The sequence below is a fragment of the Coregonus lavaretus genome, assembly GCF_964263955.1.
Source record: "Coregonus lavaretus genome assembly, chromosome: 3".
Taxonomy (NCBI): Eukaryota; Metazoa; Chordata; class Actinopteri; order Salmoniformes; family Salmonidae; genus Coregonus; species Coregonus lavaretus.
Genome location: NC_139990.1, coordinates 61,247,964 through 61,267,140, shown reverse-complemented (window position 1 = coordinate 61,267,140; position 19,177 = coordinate 61,247,964). Strand labels below are relative to the sequence as shown.

The window sequence follows — 19,177 nt, the reverse complement described above, 5'->3', positions numbered from 1 at the left end:
CGTTCGGCAAAGATGTCTGCTACGGATGTAGGCGGTTGTGGACCCGGACCAGGACCCTGTTCGGGTGCTGGGTCCGGGGCATCAAACCCCCGAAAATTTAGCGAGAAAATAGCTCTACATACCCAACGTCAGGCTGAAGAGACTGCCGCTTTTCAGGAGGTTATGATGGACATCACCTCTACCAGGGTAAGTCGGGGGGAGGCAGAAGAGGATAGCTGGAGTAAGTACAGGCCTGGGGCTTGTCAAAAGAGTCAACTAAAAATACGAAAATTCTAAACAAATATAGCTAGTTAACTCTAGGCAAGAATGAACGTTATCCACGATTTGCCTCCTATCTGTTGATGGAGGTTGAATGTAAATTCCGAGTTATTTCACCTACCTAACTACGATGTTGAATGCTATCTTATCGAACTTGTCAAAATTGTAATGCGAACCAGCTAGCTAGTTAACTAACGTTAGCGTAAATGAACTAGTTAGCGAGCCCTGAGTTAGCCATCTGTGGCTAAGTAGCATTTCAAATTCAGTAGCTAACGTTAACTAGTAAGTTACGTTACTTATCTAACGTTAGCTAGCTAGCTACTTAGCAAGCTAATGTTAAACGAGACATTATAGTTATAACTAACTTTTAATACATTTTCTTTTGTCACACATTTACAAACCAAACTACCTAAGAACTGCTGAACTGTGTGACTGGTTGATAACGTTAGTTACCAGCCATGTTTTAGCTTAACGTTAGCTTTTCAGTGATTAGCTAGTGTATCAAGTGAAGTGGCACATTGTGGCTGCTGTCAACCACCACAGCAGAACAGATTGCATACTGCAACCCACTCCATTCTTTTCCCACTTGAGTTTAACATTCACAAAATGGTGTGTTTATAGGAACTCCACGGGTGTATTAATTACGCCGATTATGTTGTAAAACGTTTAGCAACAGTAACCGTTTACTCCAAACAGAAACGTTTTTCAACGAAAACGAGTGTTTCAATTGGACAAATTCAGGTAGGGCCCTCCCCGTTTTTCATCGTTTGCGTACGTTTGGTTCTTAAACGGTAAACTGGTTTCCGTTGCAAGACATCATTTATACACCCCAGAGTTCATTCTAATGATCTTTCAATTTGAAGTGAAAAGCTTTAACTGCTTTTCAAACAGATACTAATTATTAATTTGGTTAATAATGAATAAATCAACAATAATATATATTTTTGAACATTTAAATATTTTAGAAACATGGTAATGGCCAGAATGTCCCCCCTCTACAAATAGACTATACATTTTATGAGGTGAATGTGATGCAGACTGAGAAGGAGGAATAGAAAGGAGAAGAGGGCAAATCAAATTCAGTGAAGACTCACCCTCTCATAAATTGCATTGTTGGGCAGTACAGTTAAGGGCTCAAGTCTTACACTGGCTCATCCCCACCCCTCATAACACCTTACTTCCTTCATTCATGGTAACTCCCCTTTGCCATCTCAAACACTGTCTTTTCTGGGAATTCCTTTGAGCCCTGTCCTTTACAACCTCCCCATGTAATATACGTTTTACTGCAGGAGCGTCAGGGCGGTCCAATCAGCCTAATAGCAAGGCAGGGGGGCGGTTAACGGTAAATGGAGACGGAGCATGCTGTGAAACTGATGTGCTGACTCTGTGTGTGCGCGAGAGAGCGCAAGGAAGCCCGAACGATGCAGTAGAGTAGTACAGAATTACGCTGTAAACAGATTTACGCTGAGACTTCACTTTAAAATGTATGCCAAACAAAAGCATTGATTTCAAAGTTTAACAAACCATACAGTTCTATGCACAATGACTACTTTGAACAATTTACACAGTAAATAAAAAAACAATTACTGGAGAAACTGTGCAGATGCAAAGTTTGGTAACAGAATTACGGTAAATTCTCCCTCAGTTTTATTCTGTTTACAGACTGTATCTGCACAGTTCATCCTGTAAATGTACTTTTGTAAAATGTTAAGTGGAAATTGTTACAAGTAGTACTTGTGCATAGAGTTCTATGGTTTGTTAAACTTAGAAATCAATGTTTATTGTTTGTTATACATTTTAAAGTGAAAAAGTCTCAGCGTAAATCCATTACCATGGAATTGCCCACTTCCATTCATTTATTGTATTTTATGAATCAGTTTGGTTGTACAACTTGTTTGTGTGTGGAGAATTCATATTGTCATCAGTGTGATGAATACGGAAAGCACTAGCTACTGTAATCGTCTTCGCCTGCAGGTAGGCCTATGTAAAAGAGAAAGGGGATTTAAAGATGGAATCCGCAGTAGGGAAAACAGCACCACCGTCCGCCCCACGGCCGTTGTTATTGCTTTTGTTTTGTTGAGTTTCACAATGAAGGATTCCAGCTTTATGGCTTTTGGGCATTTTTAGATGGGTTCATAAAATATAACAGAGTAGGCCTATCTAATCTGTATGCTGGAACAGTAGTGGTTCATAATAATCAGTTTCAGAAGGGAAGGGAACCGTTTAAAGGCAGATTTAATCTTATGTCCTATGAAGACCGTGTCTCAAATTCTTCTGGTGTCATAATGATATGTTACACTGCCAATGTGGGGATATTGTTGCTTTGTGAAGATTGTTTTCAAAGTTCTTATTTTTTTTTAGAAATAATAATTAAACACAAGGCCAGCTTTTCCTCAATACTTGTGGTTTTTCCTGTGAATGATTGTCCATTTCTTTTACATTGATGAACTCACTGCCCCCTGTTTTAAAGGTTGAGGGACTGCATGAAAGATGTCAGAGGCAGGACAGCACATTACAAAATGTCAAGCTTTTACTCAAAAGAGCAAGGTCTGAAAAGACACCAAGATGTTTGGCTGTGTCATTAATGGAAATGGCCAGACAATGTCTTACTAAAAGAACGGGCCAGCTCATTTCAAACATTCTATTGTGACATAGGACAACCACAGCTTTGCAGGTGATAAAGCACACTACAACAAACTCTTGATGATCTTGTTACCCAATTGGTGATTATCTCAATCCACTGATGTGGCTTCTGTCTCTGTGTAGGCTATGCAGCAATCCAGCAGTGAAGTATTGCAGTTTAAAGTCTCCATCTCCTCTTTGTTCTCCAGATCCAGGCTCAGAAAGTGCGTCTGGCTAGAACCCAGGGCCCGTACTACGGGGGCTCCCTACCCAACGTTAATCAGATTGGCAGGAACCCAGGCGACTTTCAGGTGAGAGAGGCTCACCTCTTTTATCCACAGTGTGTGAGTGTGGGTCCACATTAAAATATATATATATATATATATATATATATGGCCTAAAAATCTATCCATACAATCACTTGACACGAATTTAAACACCATGGCGTCTCTCCCTCTTCTCTTGCACCCATCTTTATCCTCTCCCTTTCTGTTTCTTTGTTCTCCTACTTGTGTCCTTCATATCACCCCCCCCTCCCCTCCCCTCCCCCCCTCTCAGGGTTTGTTCCACTCTAACTTGGACTCCAGTCGCTCCACACGACACCACGGCCTGGTAGAGCGGGTCCAGAGGGACAGAAGCTTCATCTCCCCAGTGCGCCCCTACAGGAGACAAGTATCCTTCACAATACCTCTGAGACCTGAGTCCGGGAGGTGTTCCACAAAGCACAATCTAGGAGTTACCCAGAGTTTTGGTCTACCTAGGCAAAGGACTTCTTTGATAATATATTATTTTGTAATTTTCTATGTTGTGCTGACCAAATCCCTGGTTGTAAATCCCTGATTGTGGATGAGAAGAGTAGATTTAGTTGTTGCCTTGACTTGTGTGCTCCTCAGGTGGACCGCTCTCCATACAACTCAGCCTATCTGTCCCCGCCTCCGGATTCCAGCTGGAGAAGGTAATGATCTGGAGTGGACCCCAATCTGCAGAGACATGGGTGTCCTCAGGGAAGCCTGTTTATTTTTTATTTATCTTGCTTGGTTGTTTTTCTCTGCAGCATTATAGCTTGGTCTCAAGGTAACAATGCGTACTAACGCGATTGGGACTGACTAACAAGACCCCTGATTTCAGCTTCCCTTCATAGCCCTGAATTCAGTTGCTTTTCAGAACTTTTAGTTATTTTATTTTCTCTACTTTCCTCCCTTTTTTTCTGGCATCCAAATACACTTACGTTCTTTTTTCTTCAAGTTTTAGAAAGAAACTCCAACCTCTTTTCCCTTCTTGCCAGTCCTCTTTCTTTCTTTCTTTCTTTCTTTCTTTCTTTCTTTCTTTCTTTCTTTCTTTCTTTCTTTCTTTCTTTCTTTCTTTCTTTCTTTCTTTCTTTCTTTCTTTCTTTCTTTCTTTCTTTCTTTCTTTCTTTCTTTCTTTCTTTCTCTGCTAAATGGAAAAGGACATAGTCTTTGAGAAAGGGACACCGGCTTTGACATGAAATGATACGTCTCTTACACACCTCCCAACAGTTTCACTTTTATCTTAATCTCTGCAAAAATAAAGCCATGTCGAGATGAAGTCCGCTCTAAACCAGCGTTTCTCATCTCTGCTCGCTTGAATGCTGAACTTTGAGAAATGGCCTCCATCAATCAGGTGAATGGAGGGAGCTGCTCCTGAAGTTTGTTCGTGGTGGAGTCAGCACAAGTCTGTCCGATTATTTTCCAGTTCTGCACTGGGGGCTGGAAACACTGATAAACAGCCTCGTAAATTCTACTGACGTGAACCGATCGCTGCAGAGAATTTAAGAACCTCTTCCATAATAGCCAGTCTTGTAGACGCACATGAGCACACACATGCATGAACGCAAGCTCACTCTTGCGAATGCATACATTCGTGCACATGAGCATGCAGTAACACACATACACACCCACAAATGCACTCAATTCACTCAATATTCTCTGTATCCACCAACATGAGAAAAAAGCATCTATGGGATGGGCCATGTGTTCTGTAGAATGTCAGTCTCCCTCTCTCCAGCTCTGCATCTCCTCGCCGTTCATCCCAAGCCTTTACTCTTTTTTTTTTTTTCTTATTCTTTTAATCCTTCTCTGGAGAATAACGGCCATTTTTGTTGTTGATCACAAAAGGAACTGTTCGGGCAACTTCCCAGGAGACAAAAGCCAGTTGTTTCGCCTCCACACCACGGCACTCAACAGGTGAATCCCACCCTCTCCATCTTATTTTCTCCCCCTCAACATAGGGCATCAACTCACTGTCCTGGGGCAGACATTACCAGACAATCGTGCCAGTGCGAGATATGGCCATTCAAAGACCTTCCAAGATCTTGTATATTGAATGAGTTTATCCTTTTTATATTGAATGAATTGATATTTAAGTACGACTGTGATTTCCAATATATCATGGATGGAGTTAGTTTGTGGCTGAGCAGAAGTTAAAGTCAAGTGGTGATTCTCATGATGTGGTTACCGGAGGACTTTTGAAATGAGTCATGGATTGACTCAAGTAGTTGGATCCTGTTTGGTGAATGTGTATGTGGGTTGATGTGGCAATGGAAAGAGACCCCCTGGATATTTCCCTCTATCTTTCTCTCCTCTCCTAATGCTTTTTCTTTATGCAGGACCAACTCAGACTCTGCCCTACACACCAGTGTGATGAACCCACCTGCAGGAGACACCTTCAGCGCTGGACACACAGTCACCCCTCAGGGCAGACGCACTGGTGAGGACTCACTAAAGACTAAACCAACAGCATATGTTTTTAGTAAACAAATTGGAGTGTGAGTTGAGGGTTTGCCACTTAGATAAAAGTGTCTGCTAAATGACCATATTGTTTAATCGTGATTGTGCCGTAAGCCCATTCTCAGTTTTCCCCAGTGCTCTGACTTGTATCTCTCTGTGCTCCTCTAGGTCAGAGTGAAGGAGAGGGGAGAAGAAGTGAGTCTTAACAGTCAAACTCGCTAAACACTAACAATTCTGTCCTAATGTAAACACACCACAAATAATCTTGACAATGGAAAGAAATCCTATGACCAGGAGACAGCGATTTGATTTCCTCAGTCATGTTGGTTGTCACCCACAGTGTTTCCGTACCCAGTTCCCCCTATTGAGGAGAACGTTCTGGATCAGGGTAAACTGCTCAAGGCCTGGGACACCAAGAAGATGCCCCTGCTGTCTTCTCGACCCAAGTCCTGTGAAGTTCCCGGTATCAAGTAAGTCAATCCTTCTAAAACACATCCAAGTCATTTCAACAGTTTTTCTCACAGGAGAGAATAACTTGTGTGGAAGTGTCTGTGGCTCTAGCAGTTTGCAAACCTACTACAGTAATCTACAGTCATCTGTTTCAGTGCAAACACACGGTTATACAAACCCGCAATGTCGTGCATTAATGTAGACCTAATGTAAATTGTTGTTGCTATTGCTGTTTACATTAATGTAATTTGTTTAATTTAATGTGAAGCAGCAATATATGGAGGGGAGTCTGATAGGAGACACAGTATTGTACTATGGCTAGCATGTGCCCTCAGGTATGACATACATTTATGAATCCATGGCCGATTTCTGTTGAACGCTTTCTGTTGACGTTAAAGCCTCTGCTCAATCTCCATTTGTTCTCAGTTGAAACATCCATTTGAAATATCTCCCTCCGTTCTCAGCCTCTGTTTGTCTATCCTCCTCTTCTTCGTCATGACTAACAGTCGGTGTAGCCAGGGATGCAGAGGGTTGGTTGACATGACGTTACACTCCCCCAAAGCCTTTTCGTTACGCACTCTTTTCTCTTTCTCTCATAGCTGTGGTTTAGATTGGAATGTGTGTGTAGTGGACATTCTTAATATCTTTTCTCTCTCATTCGCTTGTTCTTTTATCTCCCTCCATTTCTTCTTTTTTTCTCTTGTTCTCTCTCTCTCCTCTCTGTCATTTATTATCTCGCTCGCTTTCTCCCCTCTCGGTCCATTCTTCTGTTATTTTTCTCTCTCTGTCGTTCTTTCTCTCTGCTGATGTTGGGTGTGAGTCAGTTTAGCTCTGGGATGCTGAGATCACCCTGTCTGTCTGGAAACCACACGCCCACCAGTGTCTAATTCTTGACGAATATGAGACACCACTGTGGTTTCTCTTCTCTTTCTAAATAGTTTTTCCATCTCCTCCTCCAGTATCTTCCCCTCCCCGGACCAGCAGTCCAGCACCCCCCATGCTCCCTCAGCCCTGAACACGGGGGGCTCCCTGCCCGACCTGTCCAGCCTGCACTTCCCCTCGCCACTGCCCACCCCGCTGGACCCAGACGAGCCGGGCTACCTCTCGTCCCTGAGTGGGGGCAGCAGCACGGGTAACCTGGCCTCCACCCTCACCCAGCTGGGCATCAATGCCAGAAATGCCTTCCGCCACTCGCCAGGTACAGGAAGGGGCTCTGGGACAGAGGCTGAAGAGTGTGTCCCATGTTGATCTTCAGCACCTCTCTCTTGCATGTATGTTAGTGTGTGTGCTCAGTCAGGCATGCTAGGAACAATACAACCCTTTCCGTCACACTAGTTAAAATGTATAAGTTGTGAGTCAAACGGAGGAAGCTAGTGGGTGTTGGTGAAAGAGGGAGATAGGCCTATATTAATTTAAGATGTATTTAGAAAGTGAAAGTGGAGGTTAAGTGGAGGGCTGTGCAAACAGAGAACGCGGACAGAATCAGAGAATCCAGACAAAAAAACGGAAGTCAACAATATTACAAAAATGTAATGAACTTATTATTAAGGGAGTCAACTAAATGTATTGAAAATTAATTAATTAGCCCAAGTTTATCATAAGACATGAACAGAATGCATCAGTGATTCGTATTTCCTGCAACTTTCTGAAGAGGCAACAAGAATTCCCCCGTCTGTGTATGTGTGGTGCGCGCAGCTACCATATAGTGTAGCTGTTAGCGATGATGCTAATGAAAAATCTTCTGGTAGATGGAAAGACTTTCTCAAAAACCTTCTCAGTTAAATGTTAACTACAAAGTAGCCTATGCTTACCTGGCAGAATGATATCATGATTATTTGCATCAATCCAGTGGGTATTTGTTTTGCAAACTCTACCATAACAAAAACACAGCTGAACAGCCTCTTGCTAGGTGTGCACTGGTATTAAAGGGTAACTACACCCCCAAAACATTCCCAGACCTCAAAAATGGTATCCTTATGTGGTTTAAGCATTGTTGTGGACTTTTAAAAAATCCCATTTAATTATTTTCAATTAAAGTGTCATTTTGAGAGCGAAAACCTGAAAGAAACAAGGGAAAACGGAAACCTGGAAAAACAAAACAAAATTTTGGGAAAAAACGGAATCAGGCAAGAAATTAAACAGATTTTATAGGGCCCTACTGACCTTATCTGTGTTGAGGTGATTTGGCTGACCATACACAGGAAACTGACACTGAGTCGCTGAGTGTCGTTAACTTCAGTCTAGAGCTGCATGTACATAGTCTGAGGTGGCGTGCTCTTCTTGTCTCCTCTCTTCGGCACTGACGGAAACGGGTGAAAACAGTATGGTGAATGCTTACCAGATATTTGCTGGTATTATTCTAGTTCGTTCACATCAGTGCAAATTAAGGATACGAGGCAAATGAAGGAAAGGAAACCTACTCTTGAGATGCTCCCTACAGCTCAGGGCCTCTTTATGGGAGCTAGCGTTATACCTCACCTGATATGATCGGCAGGAGACAAATTGTGTTTGCAGTTTGTCAAATCAAATGTTAAAACTATGAAATGTTGCAATACAGTTTCATTGAATTTAGATGTGTTTGAAGTCTTCTACACTGAACAAAAATATACATGCAACTATTTCAAAGATTTTAGTTACAGTTCATATAAGGAATCCAGTCAATTGGATTTCACATGACTGGGAATACAGATGTTGGTCACAGATACAGTACCTTTAAAAAAAAAAGGTAGGGGCGTGGAACAGAAATCCAGTCAGTATCTGGTGTGGCCACCATTACCCACATCTCCTTTGCATAGAGTTGATCAGGCTGTTGATTGTGGCCTGTGGAATGTTGTCCCACTCCTTTTCAATGGCAAACTAATTTGTGTGCAACATTTGAGAGAAATAAGCTTTTTGTGCATATGGAACATTTCTGGGATCTTTTATTTCAGTTCATGAAACATGGAACCAACACTTTACATGTTGTGTTTATATTTTTGTTCAGTGTATTATGAACGCATTACCACAACTTTTCACACCAGGACTCAAAATGTGTATTTTATTTTATGGAGCTCTATATTCACATTTATTTATCGGTCTTGTTTATTTGAACAGGTCTCCTAGCATCTCTTCAGGGCACTCTCAGTAACCCCTCCCTGCAGTCCTCGCTAAGCAACCCCAACATACAATCATCTCTCAGCAGCCACTCCTTCCCCAACTCCCTCAGCTCCACCTCCTTGCACTCATCGCTTAGCAACCCTTCCCTGCAGTCCTCCCTTAGCTCCTCCCCCTCCCTCCAGTCTTCCCTGAGCAACCAATCCCTGCACTCCTCCCTCAGCAATTCCTCCTTGAGTGGCCAGTCCCTCCAGACAACGGCCAGTAACCCTAGTTACAGTAGCGGGGTGGGAGGGTCTGGCTCGTGCTCCTCTTATTCGCCACTGCTAACTAGCCAGGGGCAGTCACCACTCAGCACGTCGCCACGGAGACGAGCTCAGCTCTCCCCTCTGATCCTACCCATGGGAGGGGAGTCTCGCAGGCACCACTCCAAACAGTTCTCCCCCACCATCTCTCCTAACTTGTCCTCCATAACACAGGTAATGTCTACCTACGTTCTCCTTTAACCATGATTTAATCAGATAGGCCAGAATAAGCACTGCACTAGGGTTGGGCGGTATCCAGATTTTCATGCCTTCATGCCGTTCCTGTGCTGCACGCACAAAACAAATAGTAGACAGCAGGGATCTTGATCCAGGAGGGGATTTGTCTCTGCTGTAACCAAGAAGATTGATCTTGCAAGCTAGCTACTTAGTTAGCCAAAATAACCTGACTAGACGTTAATTACTTCTCTCTCTGGTTGGAACTGTGCTATGCCAGAATGTGGACACCACGGAGCCGGCGCGAGTTATGGCTCGGAAATCTTACCTCAATAGTGGGATGGGAGATGGCACTGTATTCCTAATTTATGATTAATTGAGAAGATTGCAATACTGCTAGTTTTTTATTAAACTGCCCTTTTTTGGTATGGTAGCTAATGCTGCTTTATCTATTAACCTAGTGCACAAGTTGACTATGTATTTATTTAAAAATAACTAATATTAAAATTGATGACAAAACAAGCTAAAAATGTTTTGCCGGTATTGAAAATCATACCGTGGGTATTTCAAAATACCCCGGTATATAGTTTATACTGAATACCGCCCAAGCCTACACGGCACCATAACATTGGCCGATCTGCATGCCAATTGAGTTTGTATTCCATTTCCAATCAATGTGTTTATCTCCTCCCAGGGCGTCCCTCTGGACACCAGCAAACTGCCCATGGACCAGAGGCTCCCTCCCTACCCCTTCAGCCATCCCCAGCAGCAGCTTCATCAGCCAGGTCCTCCAGCATCCCATCAGCCCCAGCAGGCCTCTCAAGCAGGACAACAGCTCTCCCAGCCGTCCATGGTACTGCAACAACAACATCAACAACAGCACCAACACCATCAGCTGCATCCGCAAATCCAGCTGCACCAGCAGCAACGTGCCCAGTCTCAGCAGGCCCTCCAGCAGCTGCACCTGCAGAACCTGCGCAATTCCCAGAATCAGCAGATGCAGCACCTGCAGCAGCAGCATAGGGTGTCGGTCAAAATTGAGATGCAGGGTGAGCAGGGACAGAACTCCCAGTGCCTGCAGACGCAAGACCCGCGGTCGACCCAGCAGCTACAACAACAGCAGCTACAACAACAACAGCAACAGCAGCAGCAGCAGCAGCAGCAGCAACAACAACAACAACAACAACAACAACAGCAGGACCAGCAAGACCAACAGCAGCAGATGGAGAAGCAAAGGCCGCAGGGAAGTCTTCCCCAGCTGCAGCACATCAGCCACTCCCTGGCCACAGACCTGGGCCTCTACAACGTGAGTAGAGTCAGTGCCAGCCCATACACACAACACACTGCCCCAATTGGCCGAATAAAGCCACAATTTCCTCTTCTACGTCCTCCTACTATCGGTCTGTCACGATTAACCTACCTCACCTCTCTGGGGCAGAGGGGCATGCCAGCCAGCTAACATTCAAAGCAGCGTGGTTTGATGTCTTTGTAAAAGCATGGTTTTAAAGCAAGCGCAATGTTGTAAAAATTGGTTGTGATAGAAACTGAGGTCAACTAGAATGATCCGGATGATGTACTCATCTGTACAGCTATTATCAAGACCATAACCAGTGTCAGCCTGATGGCCTCTGGTCACACCAGGGCATATAATTTTAAGAGTGTCCTCTGTCATCTACAGTTGAAGTCAGAAGTTTACATACACCTTAGCCAAATACATTTAAACTCCGTTTTTCACAATTCCTGACATTTAATCCTAGTAAAACATTCCCTGTCTTAGGTCAGTTAGGATCACCACTTTATTTTAAGAATGTGAAATGTCAGAATAATAGTAGAGTGAATTATTTATTTCAGCTTTTATTTATTTCATCACATTCCCAGTGGGTCAGAAGTTTACATACACTCAATTAGTATTTGGTAGCATTGCCTTTAAATTGTTTAACTTGGGTCAAACGTTTCGTTTAGCCTTCCACAAGCTTCCCACAATAAGTTGGGTGAATTTTGGCCCATTCCTCCTGACAGAGCTGGTGTAACTGAGTCAGGTTTGTAGGCCTCCTTGCTCGCACACGCTTTTTCAATTCTGCCCACAAATGTTCTATAGGATTGAGGTCATGGCTTGTGATGGCCACTCCAATACCTTGACTTTGTTGTCCTTAAGCCATTTTGCCACAACTTTGGAAGTATGCTTGGGGTCATTGTCCATTTGGAAGACCCATTTGCGACCAAGCTTTAACTTCCTGACTGTGTCTTGAGATGTTGCTTCAATATATCCACATAATTTTCCTTCCTCATGATGCCATCTATTTTGTGAAGTGCACCAGTCCCTCCTGCAGCAAAGCACCCCCACAGCATGATGCTGCCACCCCCGTGATTCAAGTTTGGGATGGTGTTCTTCAGCTTGCAAGCCCCCCTTTTCCTCCAAACATAACGATGGTCATTATGGCCAAACAGTTTTCTTTTTCTTTCATCAGACCAAAGGACATTTCTCAAAAAAGTACGATCTTTGTCCCCTTGTGCAGTTGCAAACCGCAGTCTGGCTTTTTTATGGCGGTTTTGGAGCAGTGGCTTCTTCCTTGCTGAGCGGCCTTTCAGGTTATGTCGATATAGGACTCGTTTTACTGTGGATATAGATACTTTTGTACCTGTTTCCTCCAGCATCTTCACAAGGTCCTTTGCTGTTGTTCTGGGATTGATTTGCACTTTTCGCACCAAAGTACGTTCATCTCTAGGAGACAGAACACGTCTCCTTCCTGAGCGGTATGGCGGCTGCGTGGTCCCATGGTGTTTATACTTGCGTACTATTGTTTATACAGATGAACGTGGTACCTTCAGGCGTTAGGAAATTGCTCCCAAGGATGAACCAGACTTGTGGAGGTCTACAATTTCTTTTCTGAGGTCTTGGCTGATTTCTTTTGATTTTCCCATGATGTCAAGCAAAGAGGCACTGAGTTTGAAGGTAGGCCTTGAAATACATCCACAGGTACACCTCCAATTCTGGAATTTTCCAAGCTGTTTAAAGGCACAGTCAACTTAGTGTCTGTAAACTTCTGACCCACTGGAATTGTGATACAGTGAATTATAAGTGAAATAATCTGTCTGTAAACAATTGTTGGAAATATTACTTGTGTCATGCGCAAAGTAAATGTCCTAACCGACTTGCCAAAACTATAGTTTTAACAAGAAATGTGTGGAGTGGTTGTAAAACGAGTTTTAATGACTCCAACCTAAGTGTATGTAAACTTCCGACTTCAACTGCTAGAATTGGCTCACTATTTTGTATTGTATATTTGTGTAATCAGCTGATTTATTTATACATTTGGCCATGCAAATTGCTCACTGTTCAGCCTCTTAGTATGTGACATCCTCAAGTATGAAATAGTATAATATCATCTCTTTACCCATGACATTACTCTGCTGTCATGGGATATATTTAAAACAGAACTTGGGCTATTCAAGAGGCCATATTGTTAAAACTGTGGCTCAATCATTTCCTACTTGATGCTTCACATTTCCTGTACCTGTATAGCTTCTCAATACATTTCCAATGCTCACTCAAGTCTCAACTTTGTTCCAAAGCTTGCCACTGGAGATTGTTTCACAACATCCTTCTGACAGATGATGTCATTGAACATGCGCACAAGTTTTTTAGCTGCAGATTGCGGTGTGAAACTTGAGAGGGAACGCTGATGTCATGCCCAAGTGAGGTGAAATGGATCCTGGGCTCTGTTGTTGAATGGCTCTATTAATAGCAGTCCAGAGAGCAGACTGTCTTTGTGTGCTGAGGGGCTGTGCTATTGAGACCACAGTGAAATTGGCCTGTAGGATGTAGCATCAATGAAGCCCCACTTTACTGCTACAGTACATATAGTAGGTGATGTCACCCAACATAATTTGGTATGACGTGTTGTTCCGTCTTTACACTAAAGTACCTGTGTTTTGTGTTGTAGGACACATTACTGTTAAACTCTCTGTTGGATGATCCCTACCTGGGCCTGCAGATCGCCTCCAGACAGAACCAGCAGGTACACCATTTCTGCAGACACTTTATTTCTCTCAGGCTCATATTTCTATTGACTACTGTACCTCTGCTTTCATTGCTGAGTTCTGTTGTACTGTATTTGTCTGCCTGAGTTCACTTTTGGTGTTTTGTCCCCATCTCAGTTCAACATGGAGACTCAGGGAGACAGCCTGTCGTTCAACCATGGTGGCTTGGGCAGTGGGAGTGGTGGAAAGGGCCAGGAGGAATCTTACGACCCCAACCATGGCTTCCTGGAGCTCCACGACTCAGGGGATAGGCAGCACCTTAACAACCAGAACTTCGGGGGAGAGGGATGCCACTACGTCCCTAACATCATCCTCACAGGTGAGATCTGGGCTACCACTTCGGCTATTACTCCCCTGTAGTAGAGGAATGCTTTCCAAGTATATAATTATAACTACAACTAACACACTAACCCTGAGTGGCTCAGTTGGTGGAGTATGCCACTTGCAATGGCAAGCGTTGTGGGTTCGGTTCCCGCTGGGGCCACCCATTCGAAAACGTATGCACACATGACTGAAAGTCCCTTTGGATAAAAGTGTCTGCTAAATGGCACATTTATTATTATATTACTTGCCCTCCTTTCTCTCTTCGCCAGGAGACAGTTCGTTGGGCCTCTCCAAGGAGATCGCCAGCGCCCTGTCCCACGTGCCAGGGTTTGAGATGGACTCCTTTGCCCTGGACGACCCCCTCAGGATGGACCCCCTGGCCCTTGAGGGGCTGGGCATGCTGGACAGGGACCTCATGCTGACCGACCCCGCCGTGGAAGACTCCTTCCGCTCCGACCGCCTCAAGTGACCCCCCCCCCCCGGAGTGGATACGGAAGAGTGAGGAGGGAAGGCGGTTGGAACGACCCCAGACTGAAGGTGGGGTTGAGCCCTGCTTTGCTTCCCCTTCCTTGGCGATCGACCCAACGCATGATCTGGGAATAAGACGTCAGGTGGGATGTTTTGGACAGTCTAGTGCAGGGTTCTCTGACTGGTCCTGGAGAGCAACTGGGGAGCAGGCTTTTGTTCCACCACAGCACTAATACACCTATCAAATAATCAGCTAATCACAGTCTTCAATCTGGACCTTGATTATTTGAATCGGGTGTCTTAGTGCTGGGCTTGAATACAATACTGCATGCTCTGTAGCTCTCCAGGACCAGAGTTGGAGGCACCTGGTCTAGTGGGGACCTCACCACATGCATTTCTGTGAGGGTGGTGGGGAAGGTTGGAGGAAGGGACTGATATGTCAGTGGTGGAGCAAGTTTGTTCGAGGTTCTTTCCGCTACATCCAGGCACTTATCGGAAACGCACTTGTGATGCTTAAGAGAAAAAATAAAATGTAGGCATTAGCTTGTACGAGTCTTATCTGCATGTAAACAAATGCACTTCGGTTAATGCATAAACGCAGGGATCACGCATGAGGTCAGTTACACTTGAAAATGCCATCTTAAAAACCATACAATATGCATTCTATAAGACAGGACTTTCCTGACTGGTCTTTCGGCTTTGTCTGTCGGTGTTCCATCATTCCAACGCCAGTATGGGGAGGCTGGAATATCGGCCATGTTCGCCATCATTCTACTGCAAGAACATACCGTAGATCTGGGGTATTTTTGGATTACGTCAACCCAACCAGAGACTGTTCAACCAATAGTGGCCAATTGACATGTCTAAGTGTTTCTATTTTACTTAAGTTTGGTAAAGGTAATTCAATGGCGGACCTTGCTAGCTATAGTTCAGATATAGTTCAGTCTTTCAACGGACAAAGAGAAGAAAGTGTTTTTTTGGAGAGGTGACTTTCTTAGTCACTCAGGACAAGTTGGCACTTATGGGGCCATTTTAGTGTCTGGACGGCATATTCATCTGTAAGATTATCACTGTGGCTGTGTTCAAGACCCAGCTAAATTGACCTTTCTCATTTGACCTCTCAGTTAGTCTGTCAACTCGAATCGTCTTGATGGTTCCGAATCTCAAAAATGACTAAATCAATCGTCTAAGGATATTGTCCTCATATTGAACCAAGTAGTCCATAGAATCCATTATCCAACTCCCCTGTCTATAAAAACAACACATAAAATAACACATTTCACTGCACCTATCCAGTGTATGTGATAATAAAACATTTTTGTATTATTTTTTTATATGTCCCAACATGGCAGCTGTTGCCATTCTGCCAGCCTGCTTCTATACCATTGATCTTCTCTGTAAGCTTGAGCCGAGGACCTTTTGCTATGTACCACCCCTGTGTGCCTGCTATACTACTAGCTCTCCCTCAGATCTTAGACCTACCCTCTTCTGCACATTCCCTTTAAAGCAACTAGGGACTGTTTGTTTTTAAATGTGTGCTATTCACAAAGTGTCTGCCTTCCATCAAGAGCATTGGCATTGTATTGAGGGCAAAAGCCCTCAATACATTTCAGTGACATGAATTGGAGTTGTATGTTTTATCATTGAGTAATTGGGAAACGGCAAGGCCAAAACCAAGTAGACGAATGCATAGCTAAATTTTTGCCATAATATGTATTTGAACTGCTACTACTATCCTTAGGCCTTGGAGCTTTAGTGTCCGTTTTAGTCAGGTAATCCTTGCCACTGTGATTGACACCTCTAACCCCTCCCACCTGCTGCACCTGTCTTGCCACAGCAAAAGCCATAGCCAGATTATAGTAACATATTTTTATGTAACAAAGTAGTTATTACTATGAAGTTTTATTTTTTAATCAAAGGTGGTCTATATGTCTTTGTATATAAATGTATAAATAACTGAGAATATATTTAAGAGAAGCCTTTTGGTTCCGCAACACCCTGAAACCGGTTGCATGATTTGAAAAGCAACAGGTTCTGAACAATGTAGTCCATTTGCTATGCAAAATGTTCTTGTGCATGTCTCGTGTGACTGTCTGGGAGTTGTCAAATACATTTTCTGTCTGGGAGTTGTCAAATACATTTTCTGGCATTTTTATCCTTCATTTAGTACATTTGCAAATAGAACATTTGCATCATACTATTGTAGTGAAAATACATTTTTTAAATATATATTTTTAGCTTTTCATGTTTTTAAATGGTCATATTTTGCTTTGGTGACAATGTTTTGATATTGGTGTCTAAAGTAAAGACTACTGTGAGTTTGTTGTGTGGCAGCAACAGGAAGTTAGAGCGCTTGAGATAATATCATTGAACTTTCATAATGACAAAGATTATGAAGATCAGCCCTTCTTTCCAGTGTGGACTGAAAGAGGCCATGTTTGACAGACTTAATAAAACACAAGGGTTGCAACTTGGATATAGAAAGCTGTATGCAACTGTTACATCATCATAGATTGGTGGTAACACCCACCCTAAAATAAAGTAGTGCTGTTCCGAAGTTGTGCTAACATAGTTTAACCCCCTTATTGACAGATATTGAAGTATCGCTTATTACCGGTATGTTTTATTTCAACCATATTGCTTTTACACTGATCATATGAGCCAAATGCAAATCTGTTTTGACAGGAGTGGTGGTTTGAGTATCAAACCTATGGTAAAACCCATTCAGCACTGCCCCCTATCCAACAGTAATAGTGTGGGTTTGCAAAGGTGTGCCTCGGTGTATATCTTGCTTCTTACTAGGCTGGTGGTATTGGTAAGACCACAAGGTAGTTTTGAAGAGGCATAATAATGCATTTTCGATTTAGCCATTAAAAGTTTGCGTGAAAATCATATTTGGAAGTGTTACAAGTTTTTATGCATTGCTTAGTCCTGTGTTCCCCCTATTTTCTGTGGCAGGTTTCCTGTATTTTCTGATTTTGTTTAATACTGCACTGAGGAACATTCCCAACCAAAACTGAAAAGATTATTTGAAGTGATATTTGAATTGATAGGGGATGAGGCCTTTTTTAAATTGGACTGTAGGGCATAGTGGATGAAATGTCTTGTCTGTTTAGAAGGAATCCATGTAGGTGTGGGTAGTATGTTTTGGATTGGGTCTGAAGGGTATTCTGATGAAGTACCAGTTAGTTTCAGGGTCAGTGCTGGCAGTTGACTCGAGAGGTGTGACGATAATATGATCTTCACCTGGTGTGAGAACAGACTTGAAATGCAGAGAAAGTCATTTTATTGTGTTCACTGTTGTTCTGCACTTTGTCATTTGAAAACCCAAGAGCACGCCCACCATTGGTTGTCCTGCTTGATTAGTCCAGGGTGAAGCATGTTTGCTCTACCAGTTGTTTGATTTATAATCTGTGACAATGTTACGCCATGCCTCCATAGAGATATATCGGTCAATTTACCAATATAGTTGGCTTGTTGAAAAATTGTTTTCTTCAGGTAATTATCATGTGTATCCAAAAGAGATAAGGGCAATTTTTTGTGGACATTTTGAATGTGTACACTGCAGATTTTAGTTACTGAGAAAAGGAGCAATATTTGTTCATTATGTTTTCCCCCTCTGTATTAGTTAGTTATACTAAGTGAATTTGTCTCACATCTTGACAATTCTTCACAGCTGCAATTGATGTTTTAGCTGTCATGGCTATAGAGAGCAATAGTAATGTGGTAGGCACTAACGGAGCTAGGCTTACTCTGCCATGTCTCGTTGGCCAAAGCTTATGGAGACTTTTGTTTGTTTTGATAAATGCAAAAAAATAAGGTCTGTGTGGCAAACACAGGCTTAGGAGATCTTATATGTTAAGTAACTTTTTGTGAATTTTGAAGCATTTATGTAATCAAAATAAGCACATTGAGGCTTCATAATTCATAAAGGTCATGTTAACTGACAGATATTATCTCATAGAACAAAGCCTATAAAATATCCTAAACCTGTGTTAACCTCGGACCTTATTTGCGGCGTTTATCCCCAAACCCCATGTATTTCCTCCATAGGAATGGCTGAACGAACCAGAGGTTTCATTTCCGGTTTTTCGGACTACAAGCTGGCGAGCTCTATACAAGGAGGCTCTGCGCTTACAACTTCATAGATCTCTCAGCATCTGTCTGTTATGCAATAACGTTGTAGTTGAATACCATGCACCGCAGTAACACAGTGCCAGTAGGGGATGCTGTTGAACGGTGAAGTAACGTGTGATTGGGATCAGTCAGATGGCCATACGTTATATTATTTGCTGTATAATTATTGTTCAGTGTGTTTTACGGTTGTAGTAAAAACATTTTTGCTTCATGTTTAAGGTAAAAAACATATGTATTTTGCGTTTTCAGAGTTATAATTTACATTTTTTATTTTACATGTTTATTTTAAACTTGTAATAACCAGGGAACCCATGTCTGTTGTAAATAATGTTCCTAAACCACTGTGCATCTTAAACCTAACAATAACATATTTTTTAAAGACTGTACTTCACATTCTTTTACAAAAAATAAAGCATTGGGAAAAAAACTGTCAAAGGCTGGTTTTATATTGCATTATTATCCGCGTTGTCATAACAGATTCACTGGTCTCCAGTACAGTGACAGCTGTAAACAAAACCCAACAGCTGCATGCACGCGGGGTTGTCCACCAATTGTTTT

At 42.7% G+C, this 19,177-nt stretch overlaps 1 protein-coding gene across 2 annotated transcripts; it reads left to right on the top strand.

Annotated features, from left to right (window-relative positions):
• Positions 1-11: 11 nt before the first annotated feature.
• Positions 12-19,045, top strand: LOC311127064 (CREB-regulated transcription coactivator 2-like). 2 transcript variants are annotated; one of them, XM_084158811.1, is made up of 14 exons: positions 12-186; positions 3,090-3,191; positions 3,439-3,552; positions 3,774-3,835; positions 5,016-5,084; positions 5,507-5,607; positions 5,796-5,822; positions 5,968-6,097; positions 7,037-7,275; positions 9,171-9,649; positions 10,344-10,955; positions 13,594-13,668; positions 13,808-14,009; positions 14,284-19,045. In XM_084158811.1, the coding sequence occupies exons 1-14, from the start codon at positions 13-15 to the stop codon at positions 14,481-14,483; spliced, it is 2,586 nt and encodes an 861-aa protein (XP_084014937.1). In that variant the 5' UTR covers position 12; the 3' UTR covers positions 14,484-19,045. The 2 variants fall into 2 exon arrangements, with proteins under 2 accessions (XP_084014937.1, XP_084014938.1); XM_084158812.1 differs by lacking the exon at positions 5,016-5,084.
• Positions 19,046-19,177: the final 132 nt, after the last annotated feature.

Excerpts from the sequence above, each read along its gene's own strand:
- LOC311127064 (XM_084158811.1), top strand. The coding sequence starts at position 13 with ATGTCTGCTACGGATGTAGGCGGTTGTGGACCCGGACCAGGACCCTGT. Across the intron at positions 5,085-5,506 it reads CACACCACGGCACTCAACAG|GACCAACTCAGACTCTGCCC; the intron begins GTGAATCCCACC and ends TTCTTTATGCAG. Across the intron at positions 6,098-7,036 it reads TGTGAAGTTCCCGGTATCAA|TATCTTCCCCTCCCCGGACC; the intron begins GTAAGTCAATCC and ends CTCCTCCTCCAG.